Raw genomic sequence first — 27,892 nt, forward strand, 5'->3', positions numbered from 1 at the left:
CTTGGATGTGCAAAACCTTTTACGGAGCTATTCTATGTTAAAGTGACACGTTAGATTTGCAAAACTTGGTCTGGTCATTAAGGCGCAAACAGGCTTGGTCACTAAGGGGTTAAAGGATTTCTGAGGGTGGTCCTCATTTAGTATCCTTATCTCCGGGCCAGAGTGTATTATTATATAATTGTATTATTTGTACTGTTGTCTAACAATGGTCAAAAACCATAGATATTTCTTATCAGGACCAACTAATCATGGAGTTGACGATCTTGTTTTTTGTGAGTTCCGCACATCAATTAATTATAATTGACTGGATTTGACAACAAATATATTATATCTGTGACCACCTTACAAGATACTGTAGAGGTTATTGGGCAAATTCCAGTGGTCATAATCTACCCTAGATGGGTTTTCCTATAGCCCAAAGCATACAGAAATGTTAAATGGGTTCTCAGTTTTGGACAATTTCTACTCTTTTGAGGGTTTTTTCAACAATTAGCTGTTCACAAAGTGTTCCACTGCTGAGATCTCCAGAGATCAACTGCAGGCTGTGGAGAAACCTGACAGTGAGTGATTAAATTGCCTGCAGCACCACCACAATGAAAATTAAACATTACACACTGCCCATTCAAATCTCTGGATTGTCTTTGTAATGCAGGAAGGACCGGTCCTCCAGTAAGAAAGATTCTTTATGTAACCACTCACCGCTCTGTCAAGGACATGAGGACCCCGCTCTATTAACTCAGCTTTCACAAATAGGATATATGAAAAAGATTACCCTTTTAACTATTCATGTATGAAATCATCCAAGGGCAAAAAGTAAGAAGCAGAAGTAGTATCTATATTGGCATATTTACTAGACCATAATGGTTCACCCCTCGGTGACATTCGACATATTTGCATGTCGAATACATCCATTTTTGACAGCTGACATCTGGCTGCAACAGCCAGGATTAGATATAACTCTGATCCTAGATGTTTAACTTTCAGATGCTGCAGTCAGCACTGACAGAGGAAGGGAGCTCCCTCTGTCTCCTGAGTTACCCCCAACCCCTCCCCCCCAAAAAATAAATAAATAAATAATAAGATTGCAAAGTTCCATTCAGTTGCTATGCCAGCCAGGTCTGCCATGACTTTTCTTGCAGTACCACTGAAAAACTCATCCTGCAAAAAACAAGCCTATGTCAACATTAAAATAAAAAAGATTTTTTTAAACTGAGGAGGAAAAAACAAGAATGAAAAAATAAAAAAATAGCCATGTCTCCAAGGGGTCCCAAAATCCAAAAGAAAAATTAGAAAAACAGATATTCACATGGGAGGATAATTACAGCTCATTTAAGCAATAAGTAATGTATTATCTCTAGAGATGAGCGAACGTACTCGTCCGAGCTTGATACTCGTTCGAGTATTAGCGTGTTCGAGATGCTCATTACTCGTAACGAGCACCACACGATGTTCGGGTTACTTTCACTTTCATCTCTGAGACGTTAGTGCGCTTTTCTGGCCAATTGAAAGACAGGGAAGGCATTACAACTTCCCCCTGTGACGTTCAAGCCCTATACCACCCCCCTGCAGTGAGTGGCTGGCGAGATCAGGTGTCACCCGAGTATAAAAATCGGCCCCTCCCGCGGCTCGCCTCGGATGCGTTGTGACTTAGCTGAGGGAAAGTGCTATCGTGCTGGAGCTGCTGTAGGGAGAGTGTTAGGAGTTAGTGTAGGCTTCAAGAACCCCAACGGTCCTTCTTAGGGCCACATCTAACCGTGTGCAGTACTGTGGAGGCTGCTTTTTTGCAGTGTTGCACTTTTTTTTTTTTTTTGCTATATCGGCCGTGCAGAGCATTGCGCCCTGCAGTAATACTACAGGGACAGAAGTGGTGGTTAGGCAGGGAGAGTGTTAGGAGTGATTGTAGGCTTCAAGAACCCCAACGGTCCTTTTTAGGGCCACATCTAACCGTGTGCAGTACTGTGGAGGCTGCTTTTTGCAGTGTTGCACTTTTTTTTTTTTTTTTGCTATATCGGCCGTGCAGAGCATTGCGCCCTGCAGTAATACTCCAGGGACAGAATTGTGGAGGCAGGACCAGAAGACATATATTATTGATTGAATATACGCAGTTGGCCTTTTCAAAAAAATATTGGGCAAAAAATCTATTTGGCCTGCCTGTCACTGTGCTGCTCAGTGTTCTAGGTCTGTGTGTGCTGGGTGTAGTCCTTCAGCAAAATCATACGCAGGCACGCTAAGTGATACAGCAGGCGTGCGCCAAATTATTTCCTGGCTCAGAAATCACCGCTCTGTTGCAGTTAATAACAGTGCAACACTCTGCAGTTCTGTCACACACTCCAGGGCCAGAAGACATATATTATTGATTGAATATACGCAGTTGGCCTTTTCAAAAAAATATTGGGCAAAAAGTCTATTTGGCCTGCCTGTCACTGTGCTGCTCAGTGTTCTGGGTCTGTGTGTGCTGGGTGTAGTACTTCAACAAAATCATACGCAGGCACGCTAAGTGTTACAGCAGGCGTGCGCCAAATTATTTCCTGGCGTTCCGTAAGCGAAGTCAGCCTCCAACCACAGGCCAATAAGTGGCACATTTAATTACAGCGTTCTGTTTCTGCATTACTGGTAATACAGCACGCAGAGGGGTAGGGGTAGGCCTAGAGGACGTGGGCGCGGCCGAGGACACGGAGGCCCTAGTCCGGGTGTGGGCACAGGCCGAGCTCCTGATCCAGGTGTATCGCAGCCGACTGCTGCGGGATTAGGGGAGAGGCATGTTTCTGGCGTCCCCACATTCATAGCACATTTAATGGGTCCACGCGGTAGACCTTTATTAGAAAATGAGCAGTGTGAGCAGGTCCTGTCGTGGATGGCAGAAAGTGCTTCCAGCAACCTATCGTCCACCCACAGTTCTGCGCCGTCCACTGCTGCAACTCAGAATCCTCTGGCTGCTGCTCCTCCTTCCTCCCAGCCTCCTCACTCCATGAAAATGAGACATTCTGAGGAGCGGGCAGACTCCCAGGAACTGTTCTCGGGCCCCTGCTCAGATTGGGCAGCAGTGGTTCCTCTCCCACCAGAGGAGTTTATCGTGACTGATGCCCAACCATTGGAAAGTTCCCAGGGTCCGGGGGATGAGGCTGGGGACTTCCGGCAACTGTCTCAAGACCTTTCAGTGGGTGAGGAGGCTGATGACGATGAGACACAGTTGTCTATCAGTGAGGTAGTAGTAAGGGCATTAAGTCCGAGGGAGGAGCGCACCGAGGATTCTGAGGAAGAGCAGCAGGACGATGAGGTGACTGACCCCACCTGGTTTGCTACGCCTACTGAGGACAGGTCTTCAGAGGGGGAGGCAAGGGCAGGTTGCAAGAGGCAGTGCGGTGTCCAGGGGTAGAGGCAGGGCCAGACCGAATAATCCACCAACTGTTTCCCAAAGCGCCCCCTCGCGCCATGCCACCCTGCAGAGGCCGAGGTGCTCAAAGGTCTGGCAGTTTTTCACTGAGAGTGCAGGCGACCGACGAACAGTGGTGTGCAACCTTTGTCGCGCCAAGATCAGCCGGGGAGCAACCACCACCAGCCTCACCACCACCAGCATGCGCAGACATATGATGGCCAAGCACCCCACAAGGTGGGGCGAAGGCCGTTCACCGCCTCCGGTTTGCACCGCTGCCTCTCCCCCTGTGCCCCAACCTGCCACTGAGATCCAACCCCGCTCTGAGGACACAGGCACTACCGTCTCCTGGCCTGCACCCACACCCTCACCTCCGCTGTCCTCGGCCCCATCCACCAATGTCTCTCAGCGCAACGTCCAGCCGTCGCTAGCGCAACTGTTTGAGCGCAAGCGCAAGTACGCCGCCACGCACCCGCATGCTCAAGCGTTAAACGTGCACGTAGCCAAATTTATCAGCCTGGAGATGCTGCCGTATAGGGTTGTGGAAACGGAGTCCTTCAAAAGTATGATGGCGGAGGCGGCCCCGCGCTACTCAGTTCCCAGTCGCCACTATTTTTCCCGATGTGCCATCCCAGCCCTGCACGACCACGTCTCCCACAACATTGTACGCGCCCTCACCAGCGCGGTTACTGCCAAGGTCCACTTAACTACAGATACGTGGACAAGCACAGGCGGGCAGGGCCACTATATCTCCCTGACGGCACATTGGGTGAATTTAGTGGAGGCTGGGACAGAGTCAGAGCATGGGACCGCTCACGTCTTACCCACCCCCAGAATTGCGGGCCCCAGCTCAGTGGTGGTATCTGCGGCGGTGTATGCTTCCTCCACTAAACCACCCTCCTCCTCCTCCTCCAACGCAACCTCTGTCTCGCAATCAAGATGTGTCAGCAGCAGCAGCACGACGCCAGCAGTCGGTGTCACGTGTCGTGGCAGCACAGCGGTGGGCAAGCGTCAGCAGGCCGTGCTGAAACTACTCAGCTTAGGAGATAAGAGGCACACGGCCCACGAACTGCTGCAGGGTCTGACAGAGCAGACCGACCGCTGGCTTGAGCCGCTGAGCCTCCAACCGGGCATGGTCGTGTGTGACAACGGCCGTAACCTGGTGGCGGCTCTGCAGCTCGGCAGCCTCACGCCTGTGCCATGCCTGGCCCACGTCTTTAATTTGGTGGTTCAGCGCTTTCTGAAAAGCTACCCACGCTTGTCAGACCTGCTCGGAAAGGTGCGCCGGCTCTGCGCACATTTCCGCAAGTCCCACACGGACGCTGCCACCCTGCGCACCCTGCAACATCGGTTTAATCTGCCAGTGCACCGACTGCTGTGCGACGTGCCCACACGGTGGAACTCTACGCTCCACATGTTGGCCAGGCTCTATGAGCAGCGTAGAGCTATAGTGGAATACCAACTCCAACATGGGCGGCGCAGTGGGAGTCAGCCTCCTCAATTATTTTCAGAAGAGTGGGCCTGGTTGGCAGACATCTGCCAGGTCCTTGGAAGTTTGAGGAGTCTACCCAGGTGGTGAGCGGCGATGCTGCAATCATTAGCGTCACCATTCCTCTGCTATGCCTCTTGAGAAGTTCCCTGCAAAGCATAAAGGCAGACGCTTTGCGCTCGGAAACAGAGCCGGGGGAAGACAGTATGTCGCTGGATAGTCAGAGCACCCTCCTGTCTATATCTCAGCGCGTTGAGGAGGAGGAGGAGGAGGAGGAGGAGGAGGAAGATGAGGAGGAGGGGGAAGAGACAGCTTGGCCCACTGGTGAGGGTACACATGCTGCTGGCCTGTCATCCTTTCAGCGTGTATGGCCTGAGGAGGAGGAGGAGGAGAATCCTGAAAGTGATCTTCCTAGTGAGGATCGTCATGTGTTGCGTACAGGTACCCTGGCACACATGGCTGACTTCATGTTAGGATGCCTTTCTCGTGACCCTCGCGTTACACGCATTCTGGCCACTACGGATTACTGGGTGTACACACTGCTCGACCCACGGTATAAGGAGAACCTTTCCACTCTCATACCCGAAGAGGAAAGGGGTTCGAGAGTGTTGCTATACCACAGGACCCTGGCGGACAAACTGATGGTAAAATTCCCATACGACAGCGCTAGTGGCCGAAGGCGCAGTTCCGAGGGCCAGGTAGCAGGGGAGGCGCGGAGATCAGGCAGCATGTACAGCACAGGCAGGGCAACACTCTTTAAGGCCCTTGACTGCTTTATGGCTCCCCAGCAAGACTGTGTCACCGCTCCCCAGTCACGGCTGAGTCGGCGGGAGCACTGTAAAAGGATGGTGAGGGAGTACGTAGCCGATCGCACGACCGTCCTCCGTGACGCCTCTGCCCCCTACAACTACTGGGTGTCGAAGCTGGACATGTGGCCTGAACTCGCGCTGTATGCCCTGGAGGTGCTTGCTTGTCCTGCAGCTAGCGTCTTGTCAGAGAGGGTGTTTAGTGCGGCTGGGGGAATCATCACAGATAAGCGTACCCGCCTGTCAACCGACAGTGCCGACAGGCTAACACTCATCAAGATGAACAAAGCCTGGATTTCCCCAGACTTCTCTTCTCCACCAGCGGACAGCAGCGATACCTAAGCAATACGTAGGCTGCACCCGTGGATGGAAGCATCGTTCTGTATCCCCATCAAAAACGGGGACCTTTTCGCTTCATCAATCTGTGTATAATATTCCTCCTCCTCCTCCTGCTCCTCCTCCTGAAACCTCACATAATCACGCCGAACGGGCAATTTTTCTTAGGCCCACAAGGCTCAGTCATATAATTTTTCTAAACAATTTTTATATGTTTCAATGCTCATTAAAGTGTTGAAACTTTCACCTCAACCAATTTTTATTTTAACTGGGCTGCCTCCTGGCCTAGTTACCAATTAAGCCACATTAACCAAAGCGATTTAATGGGTTTCACCTGCCCTCTTGGTTGGGCATAGGCAATTTTTCTGATGTACATTAGTACTGTTGGTACACCAATTTTTGGGGGCCCTCGCCTACAGTGTAACCAAATTAATTTTTAGCCCACCTGCATTACAGCTGATGTTACATCAGCTGTGTTGGGCACTGCAATGGGATATATTTATGTACCGCCGGTGGCTTCCTGGCACCCACCCATGCTGTGGGTCCACAGAGAGTTGTAAATGCATCTGTGTCCACTTCTAAAGAACCCCAGTCTGACTGGGGCATGCAGTGTGGACCGAAGCCCACCTGCATTAAACATGACATTATTACCTCAGCTGTGATGGGCAATGCAATGGGATATTTTTATGTACTGCCGGTGGGTTCCAGGGAGCCACCCATGCTGTGGGTCCACAGGGAGTTGTCAATGCATCTGTGTCCACTTCTAAAGAACCCCAGTCTGACTGGGGCATGCAGTGTGGACCGAAGCCCACCTGCATTAAACATGACATTATTACCTCAGCTGTCATAGGCAATGCAATGGGATATTTTTATGTACCGCCGGTGGGTTCCAGGGAGCCACCCATGCTGTGGGTCCACAGGGAGTTGTAAATGCATCTGTGTCCACTTCTAAAGAACCCCAGTCTGACTGGGGCATGCAGTGTGGACCGAAGCCCACCTGCATTAAACATGACATTATTACCTCAGCTGTGATGGGCAATGCAATGGGATATTTTTATGTACCGCCGGTGGGTTCCAGGGAGCTACCCATGCTGTGGGTCCACAGGGAGTTGTAAATGCATCTGTGTCCACTTCTAAAGAACCCCAGTCTGACTGGGGCATGCAGTGTGGGCCGAAGCCCACCTGCATTTCATCTGACGTTAGCTCTGCTTCCCAGGGCACTGCAATGGGATACATTTATGTACAGCGGGTGGGTTCCGGGGAGCCACCCATGCTGTGGGTGCACACGGAATTCCCATTGCGGAGTTGTACCTGCCTGTGACTATTTATAAAAAACCGCGGTCTGACTGGGGCATGCAGACACCTTGACAGAATGAATAGTGTGTGGCACATAGGTTCCCCATTGCTATGCCCACGTGTGCAGCTCCAGATGGAGGTGGCACAGGATTGGATTTCTCATTGCTTCTGTACAGCATTGTGGGCTATCGCCCCGCCCCTTTTAAAGAGGATCGCTTCCTAGCTGTGCCAGTCCTCTGCAGTGTGTGCCTGCTTTTCCTGTGGCAGACACACTTATAAATAGACATGAGGGTGGCGTGGCATGAGGGCAGCTGAAGACTGGGCAGGGACAGTTTGGTGTGCGCTGTGGACACTGGGTCGTGGGGGGGGGGGATTTGGCAGCATGTAACCCAGGAGAAGTGGCAGCGGAGTGTCATGCAGGCAGTGATTGTGCTTTGTTGGAGGTAGTGTGGTGCTTAGCTAAGGTATGCATTGCTAATGAGGGCTTTTCAGATGTAAAAGTTGTTGGGGGGGGCCCACTCTTGCTGCTATTGTGGCTTAATAGTGGGACCTGTGAACTTCATATGCAGCCCAACATGTAGCCCCTCGCTTGCCCTATCCGTTTCTGTGTCATTCCCATCACTTTCTTGAATTGCCCCGATTTTCAGAAATGAAAACCTTAGCGAGCATCGGCGATATACAAAAATGCTCGAGTCGCCCATTGACTTCAATGGGGTTCGTTACTCGAAACGAACCCTCGAGCATCGCGAAAATTTCGTCTCGAGTAACGAGCACCCGAGCATTTTGGTGCTCGCTCATCTCTAATTATCTCTAAAATGAAAGATACACTTATAGTATACTATCATCAAGACATCATTAAGACATCCCGATTGTATAATTTTTGCTTTGATACATCCTTGGCACACAAACACGATGTTCCGGCTAAAAAGATCTTTTCAACCTGCGGTTACTTGTTGGCACACCCTTCACAGACATTAAGTGTTATAATTGATAATTTGATTTGGAATCAGGTATTTTCATTTGAATCACTATGTCAACAAGAGAAAGTAGCACACATTTGCCATTGTTGTCTTAAAGGAGATGTCCCGCGCCGAAACGGGTTTTTTTTTTTTAAACCCCCCCCCCCGTTCGGCGCGAGACAACCCCGATGCAGGGGTTAAAAAACCCACCCGCACAGCGCTTACCTGAATCCCGGCGGTCCGGCGTCTTCATACTCACCTGCTGAAGATGGCCGCCGGGATCCTCTGTCTTCATGGACCGCAGGGCTTCTGTGCGGTCCATTGCCGATTCCAGCCTCCTGATTGGCTGGAATCGGCACGTGACGGGGCGGAGCTACACGGAGCTACACGGAGCCCCATAGAGAAGAGGAGAAGACCCGGACTGCGCAAGCGCGGCTAATTTGGCCATCGGAGGGCGAAAATTAGTCGGCACCATGGAGACGAGGACGCCAGCAACGGAGCAGGTAAGTATAAAACTTTTTATAACTTCTGTATGGCTCATAATTAATGCACAATGTACATTACAAAGTGCATTATTATGGCCATACAGAAGTGTATAGACCCACTTGCTGCCTCGGGACATCTCCTTTAATGAGGTCATGGGGATTCAGTCTTTTTTGACAGGGCAAACTAATCTTAATGGGACTTGCTGACAATTCCCCGGCCACAGACGTTAATGTATTAGTAATTGTCTGGCTTGGCAAAACAAACACTGCACATATTCAATGTTTGTGTCCTTCTTAGAACACAGGGGTCATTTATCAGATTCATGTTTTGCTCCTAGTGTAAGTATGTAGGTTTGTATATTTGTTTCTATCCATAGACTGTATACTGTCATTTGTTAGTTCGTGTGAGTCTTCCACACAGGAAAGTTCAGTCTATGGAAAGCTTTTATGTCATTGTTTATGGCATTCACTTCAAGTCACAAGTTGTAAAAACAGATAAAAAGCCTGCTATAACTCTGGAGTGAAGCCCAGCAATCTTAGTGGTGAAGGAGGTCCTGGGCCCTTGTAGCTTATGGGCCCAGTGCAATTTCAACCCCTGCAACCCCAATTGCTACGTTACTGCACTGACCTCCAATATAGACAAGACTGCCATAAGAAGTATTTGGGTCCCATTGAGAGAAATGCTCAAAGCTCTTCAAGCATTCATCTTCATGTCCTATCCTCCATCTTTAGTTCTACACACAATGGCCCATGGGTTTGTGGTTACTATAGCATATATTTTCCTGTACTGTGATAGCCATAAAAAAACATGTAATATTAGAGGGATTGTCCAATTTAATAAATTTTTATATCAAGAGTCTATGCAAAAATATCAAATCCGATGCTATTCACCTCTCATGGTTCCCCGCTGTGTCTAGCACCCTCGTTTTAGGTCTTTTCACTGATAGAACGTTTACAGACTGCAGCAGCCTGTGTACGGGACATCACAGGTGCTTGCTGAGCTCTGTCATGGGCTACAGCAGCTTATGAAATATCATGTGCAGGCTGCTGCAGCTTGTAGATAATACATCACAGGGGAAACTCAAAGTGGCAGCACTGGACACAGAGGGGAGTCGGAAAAGGTGAGTATCTGCTGATTTGTTATTTTTACACATGGGGGGGTGGCGCTTTTTAGATAAATATTGGGTAAGTCAGAGGAACCCCTTTAAATACTCTTGCATAAAGAAGACAGCATAATACAACCACAGTTTAAACGTCGTGCTTTTTTAGCATGTGGGTTATTTAATAAAGGATGTTTTTTAAGCTTTGAAAGAGGAATACTTTTTTTTTTTTTTTCAAATCAGTTTTTATTCAGGTATTTGTGATACAAAAAGGAAGAAAGGAATAGGAGGAATCACATATGACAGGGCCTATACAAGGCTAGGCAGCACATACAATTCCACTGTGTAGTAGGATGAACGCGGATCATCGTCGTACTGTGATAAAACAGGAACAAACATAGGGCTTGACACTACAGACTATCCGCTCTTTATGGGCGGAGAGCGGAAAGAGCCGCGTCCCGCCCTTGTTCCATCTGGGGAAAGTGTCATCGCCCTTGTAGAATAAAGAATAGAAAGCAAGAAAGGAGAGTCGGGAGGAGGGGGAAAGGGAAGAAAGGGAAGGAGGGCACGGGAATGGGTGGGGAGGGAGTAGAGTGATCCAGGCAGATCCAACTGGAGAGGCACTACTTACTGCTGTAGAACGTCCATAAGCCTCAGGCTGCACCAGGGATACCAGGTTTTTAGAAACTTATCGTACGCATTCTTATGCCAGCTTGCCAGCTCCTCAAGGTTGTAGATCATATCTACTTTTACCTTCCATTGGGATAGGGAGGGAGGTGCCTCGCTCCGCCAGTGCAAGGGGATCAAAGCCTTGGCCGCATCTGTCAGACAGGCTATCAGTATATCTTTTCACGGGTTGAATTCCGGAGACGTTTTCCATAGGAACACTATCTCTGGTGTGAGTGTAAAATTTTGTTTGATTCTTCCCAGCACCTCACCCACTCCCCTCCAGAAGGGCATCAGCTTCTCACATGTCCACCAAATGTGGAGGTAGGAGCCTACTTCGGCGTGACATTTCCAACATTTGTTGTGCGATGCCAACCTGTATGCATGGAGCCACTGCGGGGTTCTATACCACCTAATTAAGAGCTTGTAATGGGATTCCTGGGCTAGGACACATGGAGAGAGGCCATAGGAGGTGGTTAATGTGTTCTTAACGTCTCTCTGAGACAGGGATATTCCCAATTCTTTTTCCCAGGAAATCATAAAGGATGGTTTGGATGAGCGTTGGGGTATAGAAAACTGTAGACGCAAGTTAGAAATTTTTCTAGTTCTGGAGTTTGGGTCTGCTAATGAGCACTCAAAAGGAGTCCTGGGTCTAGTTGATTTGTGTATCCTGAGGAATTCCTCTATGGTTTTTTCAATTGTAGCTCGGAGAAGGAAAGAGGGGGTCCAGTTGGGGAGTAATGAACTTATCTCCTGTATCGGTAGATGGCCCAGGACCTGCAGATCTCCTACTGTTAGATCTTTACATTTCCTCCACACCGAAGTGGAGACTTGGTCCAGTGAGTGATCCAGCAGTCTAGCAGACTCAGAGGGGTGGCTGGGGAAGGTTTGGGAGCTAAGTTTTCTTTTAAGCTCTCCCATACTTCACAGGGGCCTCTTAATAGGGGGTTAAAGTCTCTTGCTCTGTATCTACTTTTTTCGGGATACCACAGATCCTCTCTTGATCCGCTGTGGCCATGGGCTGTGGCCAATTTATATAATAAGGTGTCCCTTATCGGATGTGTCAAGTTCATCCAATAGCCCAATTGTGAGGCTCGATAGTAGTCTAGTATATTCGGGAGGTCCATTCCACCCTCGAGTCTCCTTCTTGTCATTAGACTGTAAGCCAGCCTCGGCCTCCTGTACCTCCAAACGTATCCCGTAGACGCCAAAATCAGAGCTTTAAAGAAGCTAGGGGGAGATATATTGGTAGCATCCTGATCCTGTATAGAATTGTTGGTAAAATGTAGGACTTCAGGATATTCCTCCTGCCAAACCAGGATATCAAAGGTATATCGTAGTTTGCTAGGAATACTTGGAAGTTGTGCTGCTTTACACTTTTTCTGTTGTCAGCACAATACAACACTCAGCCATCTTTAGCTGGCCCATAGAGATGAAGGGAGTGGCAATGCATATGCTTGACCACTACTCTACTCATACAGAGGGAGGAGGACTCTTTAATTATGGCAGCAGCAAAAAATGAGTGTGATAATCTTGTGGCAGGCAGTGACTTGTTTCAAGATGTCAATATATTACTGGAAACAGGGCTGCCTGTGACAGAAATGTGTCAGATAAGTTGTGGAGACTGAACTCAATGCAGCCAATCATATCACTGAAGTAATGACAGCATCTTGTAGAAGGCAGTGACTCCTTTCACCACTATGTTAGTGAAACCAGGGAATACATGTGACTTTGAAGTGTCATTCACTCGTTAAAGACAGAACACTCTGTAGCCACTCAGATCATGAATATGATGACAGCAGCAGCAGATAAAGACACTGGTCATGTGGGAAGCAGTAACCTGTTGAAACAGTAGATGTCAACATGTTAGTGACAAGAGTGCTATATTTGATGGGGAAGTGTCATCTATTTGGAGGAAACAAACGCTAGATAGCCAACAAGATCATGGATGTACTATCTGCAGCAGATGAGTGTTCTGATCTTGTAGGAGGTAGTGATCCAGAAAAACACTACAACCAACCGGATAATAAGAGTGATGGCAGCAGTACATGACTGTGCTGATCTTGTGGGAGGCCCATTTAGATCCAACGATTCTCACTTAAAAAATCGCTCAAAGCTGTCTTTTTAGAGAGAATCGTTGGGTCTAACTGCACGGACATCGTGCAGTTTTTGTTAACGAGTCGTTCATCGTTCTCTTCCAGCAAGCTGAAAGAAAATGATAAGCCTTATTAGTGCCACGCGCTGAGTTCTTAGCAGGATACTGCTGATACTATTGTTTCAGCTGGTTTCCCGCTCGGATAACACAGCCGAAGCGTGAAGAAGACAGCACTCTAGCTGTGTTCTGCATACCCTGCTCAGAGCGTTCAGCTGTATACCAGCTGAGTGCTTTAAGACGACAACAGCTGTATGCAGAAGACAAGCGGACCCACTTATCTTCTGCATACCGCGCTCAGCTGTATACCAGCTGATCTGTCTGAGAAGAAAAGAGCTGTAAACAGAAAACTAGCGGTCCTACTTGTCTTCTGCATTCCCTGTTCGGGGCGCTCAGCTGTGTACCAGCTGTGCGCTCCGAGAAGACAACAGCTGTATGCAGAAGACAAGCAGTCCCGCTTGTCTTCTGCATACCTCGCTCGGAGCGCTCAGCTGTATACCATCTGTGTGCTCCGAGAAGACAACAGCTGTATGCAGAAGATAGAGGTCCCGCTTGTCTTCTGCATACAGCGTGAGCCTTATTTTACATACTTATTCAAAGTGAACACTCAAAACCGTCCCTCAAACTGCCGTTTGAGGGAATTTTGAACAATCCTCTTGCCGTGTAAATGCACACAACAATTATTGCTCAAAAGATGTCTTTTGAGTGAGAATCGTTGTCTAAATGGGCCTTAACCTACTCATTTTTGATGCAGTACTAAGTTGACATAAACAATACTACATAAATCACTGTCTTTTTTCTTTGGTTCCATATTCTCTTGTTTTCAGGGTCTTAACATCATGCCTTTGATATGTACATCTCAGTATGATCTCACAAAGTTTAAAAACCCCAATTCATTTGACCCAACACATTTCTTGGATGAGAATGGACTTTTCAAGAAAAATGAGGGGTTCATGGCATTTTCAGCAGGTATTGTCTACTTTTCTAATATTAGCAATGGAATGAGTAAAAAACTAAAATCAGGCAGAATGTGATTTCTTTAAAGGAAAGTAGCAAATCTATATATTTTAACTGCTTTATGGGGCAGATATATTAATCCTTTTCAATATTTAGACAACATGGGACACATTTATTATTGGTTTTCAAACAGAATTCTGGCAAAAATTGTACTTTTTTTGCACAAATCAATTTAGAGAAATGTACTATTAATTTGCTGCAAAAGAAACAAATGTTACACCTCTCACTCCACTTTTCAAAAGTGTTAAGAAAAGGTGATAGCATTTGAGTGGGTTTTTAAAAACGTGACTTTTTAAAAAGTTGCAAAATTTGTCACAGTCACACTGCAGTAACTGGGTGGCGTACAAAGTGACTCCATATCTCTGTACTTATTTAAAGATGCAACAAATGTATGGACATTGTGTGATATTAGAAGATTTTAGCATGTCTTTAAACTGAAGAAGGGAAGAAAAAAAAATTTCTCATGATAAATTCCCCCCTGGTGTCTGGAGATGACTCAGCTTGCAGTGGTAGATACTGTTTTATCTTCCCCCAACTTTAAAATAGAAATGTTATCTGCATTGTAATCCTGCCTGTGATGATAATGAGATGACTGCTGAGAAGTTTTCTAAACTATAAAACAGGAATGTCAGATTCTTATAATGCTCAGTAGCCAGAATGAGACCTGCATGATTACAGGATGATTTCTAATATAGGCACTGAAATGCAAAATTTAAATAAAAAATGCCACAAAATATTTTATTTCAAATATTTTTAACACAAAACTGAATTTGAACAATAATTATTTTTTTCTTGATACCTCCCTTTTACGTTTTTTTTTTCTTGCGTGAATGTTTATATGTTCAAGTGAATGAGATAATTAATTGCACATAATTAATCCATTTAAGACCAGGCACAGTAAATATACGGCACCTGGTCCTGGGTTTAAAGCCTGGCCATATGTAAAATTACAACAAGGATTTAAGCCTCTTGTCTCTGCAATCAATCAGAGGCAGGACAGGGTGTCAGCTGTTAGTACCAGCTGATAACCTGGAGGAGGGTTTTTTAACATTTTCTGCTTTTACCTTCCCCGAGTACACAGCACTCAAAGAGCACTGTGTACTCCAAAAGTGAAAGTGGAAGTGTAACTTCCACTATGGGAGCCAGGGGGTCATGTGACAACCAGGATTCCCTGCTATAGCAGAGCTGCAGGGTTGTACTGGACCCTGACCAGTTCTGCCAGTGACTAATATCACCACAGGGGATGTTTTCCTTTGTAACTGGGGCTCCTATGGATGCCCCAGCTACAGTGGGAAAGTGTCAAATAAAGAAATTTAAAAAAAACATAGGAATATCCCCCAGAGGTTGTATATGACATCAGGGGGGGCATAGATAGTAAAAAAAATAATTGCATAAATAAGTAAAACAAAATTACAGAATTAAACAACAATACATACATAAGAAAGAAAATAACCCAAAGCGGACGCCAACCAAAACCGTCGCCGTATGTGCACTGTAATCCCAAACCATGCATATTATATATCAAAACATCCTAAACAAAATAAGGAACCCCTTTCCATACTTTATTTTAGCATAAATCTACTAATTTTAAAAAATAACTAGAAATGTAAAAAAAAACACATTTTTTTAGCTTTTTACCCACAATAAAACTAAAAACCGGAAATAAAAGCCAGGAGAAAAGATATACAAAAAATAACCCTATATGTCATGGAAAAAAAATACAGCAAAAATTATTTTTGATAGCTAAAGGAAAAAAAATAGGGCAGTAAAACCACCACATGGGTAAAATCCCTGAAAAGTGTCTGGTCCTTAAGATACAAAATAGCCTGGTCCTTAAGGGGTTAAACAATAATAAAAAAATTCATAAAAATACAGTCAAATAATGTGAAGTCTATGTATATATGGTGACTGTCACAATTCATAATATATAAAAGATGGAAGTGCATTGTGAGTTCATTCATTTAAATATATATCTTAGGGCGCTTTCACACGGGCGCTGCGATTTACGGCCAGTCGTGTCATGGCCACGGTGTGACCGAAAATCGTATGAATAAGAAGCAACTGTGATCAAGTCCTGGCTGCATCTCCCATTTATGTGCCATTCAGAATACCATCGGGTGGAGGGAGAGAGTTTAGCTCTGCTAAACTTCCTCCCCTTCTCCGTCACTTGTCAGCTGTCTGGGTTTGGGAGGAGGTGGGACAGGATGGGAGCTAGTTTTCTAAACTCCCTCCCACCTCCCTTTTTGGCAGCTCCCATAGGCTCTACTATTTTGAGCCGAATCTGGAATGGAACCTCCAACCGGAATTTCCAATGCAGATGTGAAACTGTCCCTAGATGTTTTTCACTTGTCAGTGATTGAGCTCTTCGTCTGGTTTAATATCCGTTTGGAAACCTCCGGTCGGAGGTTCTATGACAAATAAAGCTCAAAATACCGGAGAAAAGCATTGCATGCAGTTCTTTTTCTTCTATCGGAAAGGTGGGCAGTTGAGCAGAAACCAAACGGATCCAATTACAGTCAATGGGGTCCATTCAGTGCTGTTTGGTTTCATTCTGAAACAGAGCCGTTCGGCCGCAGGGATTCCCCTTTCCTACTTCCCGAGTGGAGCAGGAAAGCATAACTCTGGGCAAAGGTATGAAATCACCCTATCATTAACATAAAATAGACTCACCTACAGTAATCCAAGTAGATTTTATACATTTAAAAAAAACATTAAATCGTTGCCTCAGAGCACCAAATGTTTATGGCAAGATCAAAGTGTGCATGTCTGTAGTGAATACACATATGCTGTTCAAATCACATATATCACTAAGGACTGACTCACACGAGTGTCTTTGCACATGCTTTTGTGCACATAATATGCAGAGAATAAAATTCATTGATGTCAATGGGCTTACTCCCATCATTCATTTTTGCGCATGCATTCCGTGTGCATAAAAAATATGCTCTATTTTAGCACCAATTCCTCATCAAAGTCCACATGGGATTCTATGGGGGGAAGAGAGTGGGGGGGGGGAATGCGCACCTGATACCTGTTCAATACGTTGCGCAATTCCATAGGGAAAAGAACACGTTGGGAACTAAGTAGGCTAAATAGCCATTTAAGTCAGGGTGCGGCTGTGTCCCATGCCCAAGTGAAATGACCCAGCCAGTACAAAAATACAGTAATATGCGCAAAAACAGACGCAAAAAGGACTCGATCACAGTGCAAATAACTTGTGATACGGATTGCGTTTTTGCACATACGCCAATATAAAGCTGCCCTAAGGCTACTCACAGACATTTCCTTTTTTGTTCTTCATAAGGCTACTCACAAACATTCTTCAGTAAAAAAAACAAAATGCCTGAAAAATGACACATGCTTTTTTCTTTAACATGTTTTCCCATAGAGGTGCCAATGGAAAAATGTCAGGAAATTACATTTTCCTAAAAACAACATCAAAAGTTAAAAAAAAAGCGCAACCCTACAAAAAATGCAACCTTTGTAGAGCATATCATATCTTACTATTGACCTACAGCAAACATCTGTAAATATCTGAGGAACCCTTCTGAGGCGATATGCTAGCCAATATTGTTGGGGAAAGTTGCAACTGTTCCCAGCATTTTTTTTTTCATCCAGTCTTGCTCTATGCAACTTTTTTTTATGAGTACTTTGAGCAGTGGAAAAGGAAACAAAATTTCACAGCTTGTTGGAAAAAAAAAATCGTTGGTGCCGAACGCAACCTTCCCCAACAATGTTGGTTGGCATACCGCCTGAGAAGGCTTCCATAGACATTCGCCTAGCCACAGAAGCCTGTACTAGTAATGTCCCGTCCACCAGAAGAAGATTTTATTTTTTTTGGATACCTCCTTGTACTTTGCCTTGGTATCATAGCGCTCTAATTTTATAGAATTTTTTATTGTTGCTTAGTTATGTGCAATTACTGATGTAATTCACTTGAAAATGTAAATATTAGAAGACAGCCCTAAGCCAGGAATGAAACATTGTATGGACAATGGTGAAGAAACAATCCAGCTTGTTCACAGAATTATTTTGCGTGTATTTTACTGTTGAGTACACAGTATTGCCTTTCATAGATAGATAGATGAAGAATATACCTGTATACTAATGAAGGATGAATAAAATAAGTAAATGCAGATGATATTTATGATATGTAAAGTAACTGTCATGGTCCTTTTCTAGGGAAACGTGTTTGCATTGGAGAGGGTCTCGCTCTGATGGAGCTGTTCATTTTCTTTACCACCTTACTCCAGAACTTCAGTGTAAAGCCTATTGTGGACCACAAGGACATTGACATTACTCCTGAGAGCAGTGGTTTGGGAAATCTTCCACGACCTTACAAGATTTGCTTTATACCCCGCTGAGAATATAAGATAGATATGATGATGATTTATCCGTTCAGCCGTTGCCGACTTTCAGTCAACTTATCTGGGGAACATGTCTAAGTTTCTTATCTATAACATGTTCTCAAAAATATTCTGTACAATTTACACATGTGTAATGTTGTTATACAAAGGAAAACTAGTGGATTCATATTTGGGAAGGGAACAAACTACCTTAAAACATAAAGTCAGAAAATGAAGAAAAAACAATTTTCTACCTATTTTAGACCATTTTCCCCAAAAAATTAATTAATATCCACTCCAGTTTTAAATAACAAGAAAGCCACATCTAAAAGGTACAATTTTGGCACAGAAGCAAAAACTGTGACCTTTAGGTAATTTATGCTGTGCATGGACCCCTTGGCTCTATGGGGTGTGGCCGCACATTGCCCATCACGCTTTCTATAATCTATACCAGAAACTGGCATTGTTTATAGCAACAAACCCACTCCTGATTGGAGCTGATGTAGGTTTGAATCTACTGATGTATTAAGAAGCTTGTACGTTTTAACTGGGCACAGGATTTACTTAGACTGATGTGTGAAACAGCGGTCTAAGTAAATCAGCTCCAATATATGTATCCATGTCAGCATCAATATCTGCATCCTTAATTAAATGAATGGTGATGTATGGATATTAGAGATGAGCGAGTATACTCGTTTCGAGTAATTACTCGATCGAGCACCGCGATTTTCGAGTACTTCCATACTCGGGTGAAAAGATTCGGGGGGCGCCGGGGGGCGGGGGGAGCTGTGGTGGAGTGGGGGGTAGCAGCGGGGAGCCCTCTCTCTCTCTCCCTCTCCCCCCACTCCCCGCTGCAACTCACCCACGGCGCCCCCCGAATCTTTTTGCCCGAGTACGGAAGTACTCGAAAATCGCGGCGCTCGGGTGAAAAAGGGGCGTGGCCGAGTAGGTTCGCTCATCTCTAATGGATATTGATATAGATGGTTACGTGTCCCCATAATATACCTCAGCCAATGGAATGTAAGAAGCGAGTGTTGTCATTAGAACGCAGAACAGAAAAGTTACAGGCTTTGGTACTACAACTTCAAGTACTGCTAAGAAGTAAAACTAGTCTTTCATGTTATATCTAGTGCAGGGTTTGATGTTGCAAAGCATGGCTTAATTCTGTGGTAGTGTTTCAACATATAGAGAACCTGGCCCCTCTGAAGAACACCATAAATTAAGTTTTTGGGCTGTTCATACAGGTGACAGGGCGCTGGGGGATGTAATTTCTATACTCACCCACTTTAACTATTCCCACACTGTCCGCCAGTGAGGTTCACATGTGGTCTGAAAATCTGACACTTTTAGACTACTTAGTTTATGGTGCTGTTTGGAGGTGATAGGTTCCCTTAAAGCCAAGTACAGTACTAGGTATCACATGGTGTATTAGTTTTACCTGGAGTTTCCTTTAAAAATTGCTTTCTATTTTTAAGTGAACACCATAGAATTTTATTTTGTACATGTGGTACTGTAGTCCTCCTATAATCATCTGGTGATATCAAAAATCAATAAGCAAATGGCTTATATGATTCATGTTTTACAAAAACTCTAAACATTTTAATATTTTCAAGACATAATTGCAACCAATGTATGATCATTTTTAGATTCAAGTCATTATCATGAACTGAAATTATGCAAAAATACGCCCAAATAAATAGGTGCATTTGGTATTTGTAATTAAAACATCATTAAGATCCTGGAACACAGTGCAGAATCTTAAAGTGAATCTGTAGCTTTTATGACTTTAATTTTAGGTCCAAAATTCTATGCTTGTTAAAGGGCCACTCCAGTGAAAACATATTTTTCAATCCCTGGCCCCCCTCACCTAAATATTACACTTTACATTGCAGTCAGTTCCATGCAGTGTAACCTTCTGTCTGATACTTATCAGACATTGTCTTGATGCTGACATTTCTCACAGCTCATTTTTGCTATACTGTACTATCAGTCCTAAGATGCATCAGCACAGCATTACATAAGCAGCTAGAGACTGTACCATTTAAGGGAGAATGCTGCCATTACATTGTGTATTAACTTAAATAAGCTACGGACCATAATCATATAGTAAGAAGAATGAGCTGTGATCTCCTTCATTATAACTGTGTGACAGGAGCCTCTAATCATCAGCTCTAACTATGATAGGAATTTCTGTGTACCCCTCTATTGGTATGGACCATGTAATATAACCACACTGATATTATGCTGACTGCAAAACTAATTTGAGAATATATAAACCCATGTAAATCTGAGCTGGCCAGAATTGAGATCACATGGTCCACCTGAAGAGAAGGAGGCCAGGAGTTTCAGATAGAAAGGAATAACTAACCAAGGTAATACTAGCTGCCTTATATATATTGGGCCACTAGTTACATATGGAATGAAAAAAAATCACCAGAGTGACAGTTAATGTCTTAACATATCTGTATAGCAATTAGAGCTCAGCAGAGTTAAATGGGTTTTCCAGGACCAAAGTATTGATAAACGATCCCCGGTATGTTATAAATAGCTGATTGGCAGTGTTCTGATCAGCTGATCACTATGTCGCATTGGGTCGATGTGTTACGAGAAACACACAGCTCTGTACACAGTTATGGCCTACGATGGTATTGCAGGCAAAGTTCCCAATTAAGTGAATAGGAACTGTACCTGCGATACCATCCTGGGCCACTGCAATGTGTGTGTTTCTGGCGACATCACTGCAGGTGAGTGCAGCAAGCTTGCAGTGATTGCAAGGGTCGAGACACAGGACCCCCTCAGGATCAGCAGCAGTCTTAGCACTGATACCCCCATCAATCACATTTTTTTCACCTATCCCATGCATAGGGAATAAAAGCCTATTATGGTGCACACCCTTTAAAGATCACCTGTTACGTCCTCCGATCAGCAAGGCTGGCTGCATAGCTTTAGACATCTGTATAAAAAACTGAATGCAAATTTAGAGTCACATATTCATCAATAAAGAATTTTGGACCTCATTTATAAACAGAAATATTTCTTGTTAACTGTTTTGCTGAATTTCTTGTTTCCTAATTCTTTCTAGATTTTGATTATTGCATAAATTCTTTTACATAATATTGTGCAGATTTTTTTTTTAGAAAAAGAGCTAACACTTCATGTTTAGATGAGATTTTGGAACATTTTTAAACTGCTTCTAATGAACTTATAGAGTTCACCTCATTCATGTATCCATCAAAATTTGCAAACTATTAACCAACCTTTAAGTGCCAATGTCAACTCACTCTAAGGTCATTACCAGTCTAAGTAATAATGCCAAAAGGACAACTGGCAAGCAACATCAGAAGAGACAAACATGTAGAGTTAGCTAATTTCATCCAGACAGACCAGGAGGAAGACATTATAAAAGAAATTCAATCTCTTCTACAGTGTGATTCGAAAAGATTGGTTTAAAAGTAAAACTGATTTATTCATACATAAACAACATGATAAAACAGCCAGAATGACATGAAAAGATGCAAATTTTAAAGTTTTTAATGCACCTTACAGATGTTCTTTTCTGTGTGCTGTTGGTGACACGAGAACAAAGATTTGGTACAGTGTTCAGTGTTAGCCAGTAGAGCAAAATGTTCCCAGCAAGAGAAACCACATGATCTTGTAGATATGATACCTTTTAATGGCTAACAAAAATACATGATGTAATAGCAAGCTTGCGAACCTCTCGGGCTCTTCGTCAGGCTAAAAATGGAATAGATCTGAAGAGGCATGAATATTTATACACACTTATAACATACATACTTATGACAAGGTACGGACATGGATGTGATTGGTTTGCATTTAAAAGAAATTCTGCAACAGAAAACAAATTGATAGCGGAGTGAAAGTTTTATGGTCCCTGAATTACTGTTGGGGGGGGGTCGTCAGGCCAGGAATGCTACAAGAGGTACACAAACATTTTTAACTAGACACTGATAAGGGATTATAAATTTATGGTCCCTGAATTACTGTTGATGGGGGTTTTCACCAGGCCAGCAGTCTTATCTGTGCAATAAATGTCTCACACCTCCCATTCACACATAAATCCTGGGGAATAATTTAACCCAGTATTCAGCGTGTCAAAAGTTATCAATTTATATTCCCAAATTCTTTTATGGGTTTGTGACTTGAACACTAGACAACCTAAAACAGCATATCTCTGCTGCAGTGGGATTTATAACAAAGGATATGTGCCGACTAGAGATGAGCGAACGTACTCGTCCGAGCTTGATACTCGTTCGAGTATTAGCGTGTTCGAGATGCTCGTTACTCGTAACGAGTACCACGCGATGTTCGAGTTACTTTCACTTTCCTCTCTGAGACGTTAGCGCGCTTTTCTGGCCAATTGAAAGACAGGGAAGGCATTACAACTTCCCCCTGCGACGTTTAAGCCCTATACCACCTCCCTGCAGTGAGTGGCTGGGGAGATCAGGTGTCACCCGAGTATAAAAATCGGCCCCTCCCGCGGCTCGCCTCAGATGCGTTGTGACTTAGCTGAGGGAAAGTGCTATCGTGCTGGAGCTGCTGTAGGGAGAGTGTTAGGAGTTAGTGTAGGCTTCAAGAACCCCAACGGTCCTTCTTAGGGCCACATCTAACCGTGTGCAGTAGTGTGGAGGCTGCTGTTAGCAGTGTTGCACATTTTTTTTTTTTGGTATATCGGCCATGCAGAGCATTGCGCCCTGCAGTAATACTACAGGGATAGAATTGTGTAGGCAGGGCCAGAAGACATCTTATAGATTGAATATACGCAGTGGTCCTTTTGCAAAAAAAGATTTGAAAAAAATCTATTTGGCCTGCCAGTCACTCTGCTCAGTGTTCTGGGTCCGTGTCTGCTGGGGGTAAAATTTCTCCAAATAAATACGCAGCCAGCTAAGTGTTACAGCAGGCTTGCGCCAAATTATTTCCTGGCTCTGAAATCACCGCTCTGTTGCACTTAATAACAGTGCAACACTGCAGTTCCGTCACACAGTCCAGGGACAGAATTGTGTAGGCAGGGCCAGAAGACATCTTATAGATTGAATATACGCAGTGGTCCTTTTGCAAAAAAAGATTTGAAAAAAATCTATTTGGCCTGCCTGTCACTCTGCTCAGTGTTCTGGGTCCGTGTCTGCTGGGGGTAAAATTTCTCCAAATAAATATGCAGCCAGCTAAGTGTTACAGCAGGCTTGCGCCAAATTATTTCCTGGCGTTCCGTAAGCGAACTCAGCCTCAAACCACAGGCCAATAAGCGGCACATTTAATTACAGTGTTGTGTTTCTGCATTCCTGGTAATACAGCATGCTGAGGGGTAGGGGTAGGCCTAGAGGACGTGGGCGCGGCCGAGGACGCGGAGGCCCTAGTCCGGGTGTGGGCACAGGCCGAGCTTCTGATGCAGGTGTATCGCAGCCGACTGCTGCGGGATTAGGAGAGAGGCACGTTTCTGGCGTCCCCACATTCATAGCACATTTAATGGGTCCACGCGGTAGACCTTTATTAAAAAATGAGCAGTGTGAGCAGGTCCTGTCGTGGATGGCAGAAAGTGCTTCCAGCAACCTATCGTCCACCCAGAGTTCTGCGCTGTCCACTGCTGCAACTCAGAATCCTCTGGCTGCTGCTCCTCCTTCCTCCCAGCCTCCTCACTCCATGAAAATGAGACATTCTGAGGAGCGGGCAGACTCCCAGGAACTGTTCTCGGGCCCCTGCTCAGATTGGGCAGCAGTGGTTCCTCTCCCACCAGAGGAGTTTATCGTCACTGATGCCCAACCATTGGAAAGTTCCCGGGGTCCGGGGGATGAGGCTGGGGACTTCCGGCAACTGTCTCAAGACCTTTCAGTGGGTGAGGAGGCCGATGACGATGAGACACAGTTGTCTATCAGTGAGGTAGTAGTAAGGGCATTAAGTCCGAGGGAGGAGCGCACCGAGGATTCTGAGGAAGAGCAGCAGGAGGACGATGAGGTGACTGACCCCACCTGGTTTGCTACGCCTACTAAGGACAGGTCTTCAGAGGGGGAGGCAATGGCAGCAGCAGGGCAGGTTGCAAGAGGCAATGCGGTGGCCAGGGGTAGAGGCAGGGCCAGATCGAATAATCCACCAACTGTTTCCCAAAGCGCCCCCTCGCGACATGCCACCCTGCAGAGGGCGAGGTGCTCAAAGGTCTGGCAGTTTTTCACTGAGAGTGCAGACGACCGACGAACAGTGGTGTGCAACCTTTGTCGCGCCAAGATCAGCCGAGGAGCCACCACCAGCCTCACCACCACCAGCATGCGCAGGCATATGAGGGCCAAGCACCCCACAAGGTGGGAAGAAGGCCGTTCACCGCCTCCGGTTTGCACCGCTGCCTCTTCCCCTGTGCCCCAACCTGCCACTGAGATCCAACCCCGCTCTCAGGACACAGGCACTACCGTCTCCTGGCCTGCACCCACACCCTCACCTCCGCTGTCCTCGGCCCCATCCAGCAATGTCTGTCAGCGCAGCGTCCAGCCGTCGCTAGCGCAAGTGTTTGAGCGCAAGCGCAAGTACGCCGCCACGCACCCGCACGCTCAAGCGTTAAACGTGCACATAGCCAAATTTATCAGCCTGGAGATGCTGCCGTATAGGGTTGTGGAAACGGAGTCCTTGGCACACAAACACGATGTTCCGGCTAAAAAGATCTTTTCAACCTGCGGTTACTTGTTGGCACACCCTTCACAGACATTAAGTGTTATAATTGATAATTTGATTTGGAATCAGGTATTTTCATTTGAATCACTATGTCAACAAGAGAAAGTAGCACACATTTGCCATTGTTGTCTTAATGAGGTCATGGGGATTCAGTCTTTTTTGACAGGGCAAACTAATCTTAATGGATCTTGCTGACAATTCCCCGGCCACAGACGTTAATGTATTAGTAATTGTCTGGCTTGGCAAAACAAACACTGCACATATTCAATGTTTGTGTCCTTCTTAGAACACAGGGGTCATTTATCAAATTCATGTTTTGCTCCTAGTGTAAGTATGTAGGTTTGTATATTTGTTTCTATCCATAGACTGTATACTGTCATTTGTTAGTTCGTGTGAGTCTTCCACACAGGAAAGTTCAGTCTATGGAAAGCTTTTATGTCATTGTTTATGGCATTCACTTCAAGTCACAAGTTGTAAAAACAGATAAAAAGCCTGCTATAACTCTGGAGTGAAGCCCAGCAATCTTAGTGGTGAAGGAGGTCCTGGGCCCTTGTAGCTTATGGGCCCAGTGCAATTTCAACCCCTGCAACCCCAATTGCTACGTTACTGCACTGACCTCCAATATAGACAAGACTGCCATAAGAAGTATTTGGGTCCCATTGAGAGAAATGCTCAAAGCTCTTCAAGCATTCATCTTCATGTCCTATCCTCCATCTTTAGTTCTACACACAATGGCCCATGGGTTTGTGGTTACTATAGCATATATTTTGCTGTACTGTGATAGCCATAAAAAAAACATGTGATATTAGAGGGATTGTCCAATTTAATAAATTTTTATATCAAGAGTCTATGCAAAAAAAATCAAATCCGATGCTATTCACCTCTCATGGTTCCCCGCTGTGTCTAGCACCCTCGTTTTAGGTCTTTTCACTGATAGAACGTTTACAGACTGCAGCAGCCTGTGTACGGGACATCACAGGTGCTTGCTGAGCTCTGTCATGGGCTACAGCAGCTTATGAAATATCATGTGCAGGCTGCTGCAGCTTGTAGATAATACATCACAGGGGAAACTCAAAGTGGCAGCACTGGACACAGAGGGGAGTCGGAAAAGGTGAGTATCTGCTGATTTGTTATTTTTACACATGGGGGGTGGCGCTTTTTAGATAAATATTGGGTAAGTCAGAAGAACCCCTTTAAATACTCTTGCATAAAGAAGACAGCATAATACAACCACAGTTTAAACGTCGTGCTTTTTTAGCATGTGGGTTATTTAATAAAGGATGCTTTTTAAGCTTTGAAAGAGGAATACTTTTTTTTTTTTTTTTCAAATCAGTTTTTATTCAGGTATTTGTGATACAAAAAGGAAGAAAGGAATAGGATGAATCACATATGACAGGGCCTATACAAGGCTAGGCAGCACATACAATTCCACTGTGTAGTAGGATGAACGCGGATCATCGTCGTACTGTGATAAAACAGGAACAAACATAGGGCTTGACACTACAGACTATCCGCTCTTTATGGGCGGAGAGCGGAAAGAGCCGCGTCCCGCCCTTGTTCCATCTGGGGAAAGTGTCATCACCCTTGTAGAATAAAGAATAGAAAGCAAGAAAGGAGAGGCGGGAGGAGGGGGAAAGGGAAGAAAGGGAAGGAGGGCACGGGAACGGGTGGGGAGGGAGTAGAGTGATCCAGGCAGATCCAACTGGAGAGGCACTACTTACTGCTGTAGAACGTCCATAAGCCTCAGGCTGCGCCAGGGATACCAAGTTTTTAGAAACTTATCGTACGCTTTCTTATGCCAGCTTGCCAGCTCCTCAAGGTTGTAGATCATATCTACTTTTACCTTCCATTGGGATAGGGAGGGAAGTGCCTCGCTCCGCCAGTGCAAGGGGATCAAAGCCTTGGCCGCATCTGTCAGACAGGCTATCAGTATATCTTTTCGCGGGTTGAATTCCGGAGACGTTTTCCATAGGAACACTATCTCTGGTGTGAGTGTAAAATTTTGTTTGATTCTTCCCAGCACCTCACCCACTCCCCTCCAGAAGGGCATCAGCTTCTCAAATGTCCACCAAATGTGGAGGTAGGAGCCTACTTCGGCGTGACATTTCCAACATTTGTTGTGCGATGCCAACCTGTATGCATGGAGCCACTGCGGGGTTCTATACCACCTAATTAAGAGCTTGTAATGGGATTCCTGGGCTAGGACACATGGAGAGAGGCCATAGGAGGTGGTTAATGTGTTCTTAACGTCTCTCTGAGACAGGGATATTCCCAATTCTTTTTCCCAGGAAATCATAAAGGATGGTTTGGATGAGCGTTGGGGTATAGAAAACTGTAGACGCAAGTTAGAAATTTTTCTAGTTCTGGAGTTTGGGTCCGCTAATGAGCACTCAAAAGGAGTCCTGGGTCTAGTTGATTTGTGTATCCTGAGGAATTCCTCTATGGTTTTTTCAATTGTAGCTCGGAGAAGGAAAGAGGGGGTCCAGTTGGGGAGTAATGAACTTATCTCCTGTATCGGTAGATGGCCCAGGACCTGCAGATCTCCTACTGTTAGATCTTTAAATTTCCTCCACACCGAGGTGGAGACTGGGTCCAGTGAGTGATCCAGCAGTCTATGGAGCAGACTCAGAGGGGTGGCTGGGGAAGGTTTGGGAGCTAAGTTTTCTTTTAAGCTGTCCCATACTTCACAGGGGCCTCTTAATAGGGGGTTAAAGTCTCTTGCTCTGTATCTACTTTTTTTGGGATACCACAGATCCTCTCTTGATCCGCTGTGGCCATGGGCTGTGGCCAATTTATATAATAAGGTGTCCCTTATCGGATGTGTCAAGTTCATCCAATAGCCCAATTGTGAGGCTCGATAGTAGTCTAGTATATTCGGGAGGTCCATTCCACCCTTGAGTCTCCTTCTTGTCATTAGACTGTAAGGCAGTCTCGGCCTCCTGTACCTCCAAACGTATCCCGTAGACGCCAAAATCAGAGCTTTAAAGAAGCTAGGGGGAGATATATTGGTAGCATCCTGATCCTGTATAGAATTGTTGGTAAAAAGTAGGACTTCAGGATATTCCTCCTGCCAAACCAGGATATCAAAGGTATATCGTAGTTTGCTAGGAATACTTGGAAGTTGTGCTGCTTTACACTTTTTCTGTTGTCAGCACAATACAACACTCAGCCATCTTTAGCTGGCCCATAGAGATG

At 45.2% G+C, this 27,892-nt stretch overlaps 1 protein-coding gene across 1 annotated transcript in view; it reads left to right on the forward strand.

Annotated features, from left to right (window-relative positions):
* LOC136579743 (cytochrome P450 2F2-like) overlaps positions 1–18,043 on the forward strand; it is a 56,124-nt gene extending 38,081 nt beyond the window's left edge. The window contains exons 8-9 of the mRNA XM_066579804.1: positions 13,490–13,631; positions 17,862–18,043. Of these exons, the coding sequence (XP_066435901.1) occupies positions 13,490–13,631; positions 17,862–18,043 (324 nt within the window). The remainder of the gene's footprint in view (positions 1–13,489; positions 13,632–17,861) is intronic.
* Positions 18,044–27,892: the final 9,849 nt, after the last annotated feature.

The sequence above is a fragment of the Eleutherodactylus coqui genome, chromosome 10, assembly GCF_035609145.1.
Source record: "Eleutherodactylus coqui strain aEleCoq1 chromosome 10, aEleCoq1.hap1, whole genome shotgun sequence".
Taxonomy (NCBI): domain Eukaryota; kingdom Metazoa; phylum Chordata; class Amphibia; order Anura; family Eleutherodactylidae; genus Eleutherodactylus; species Eleutherodactylus coqui.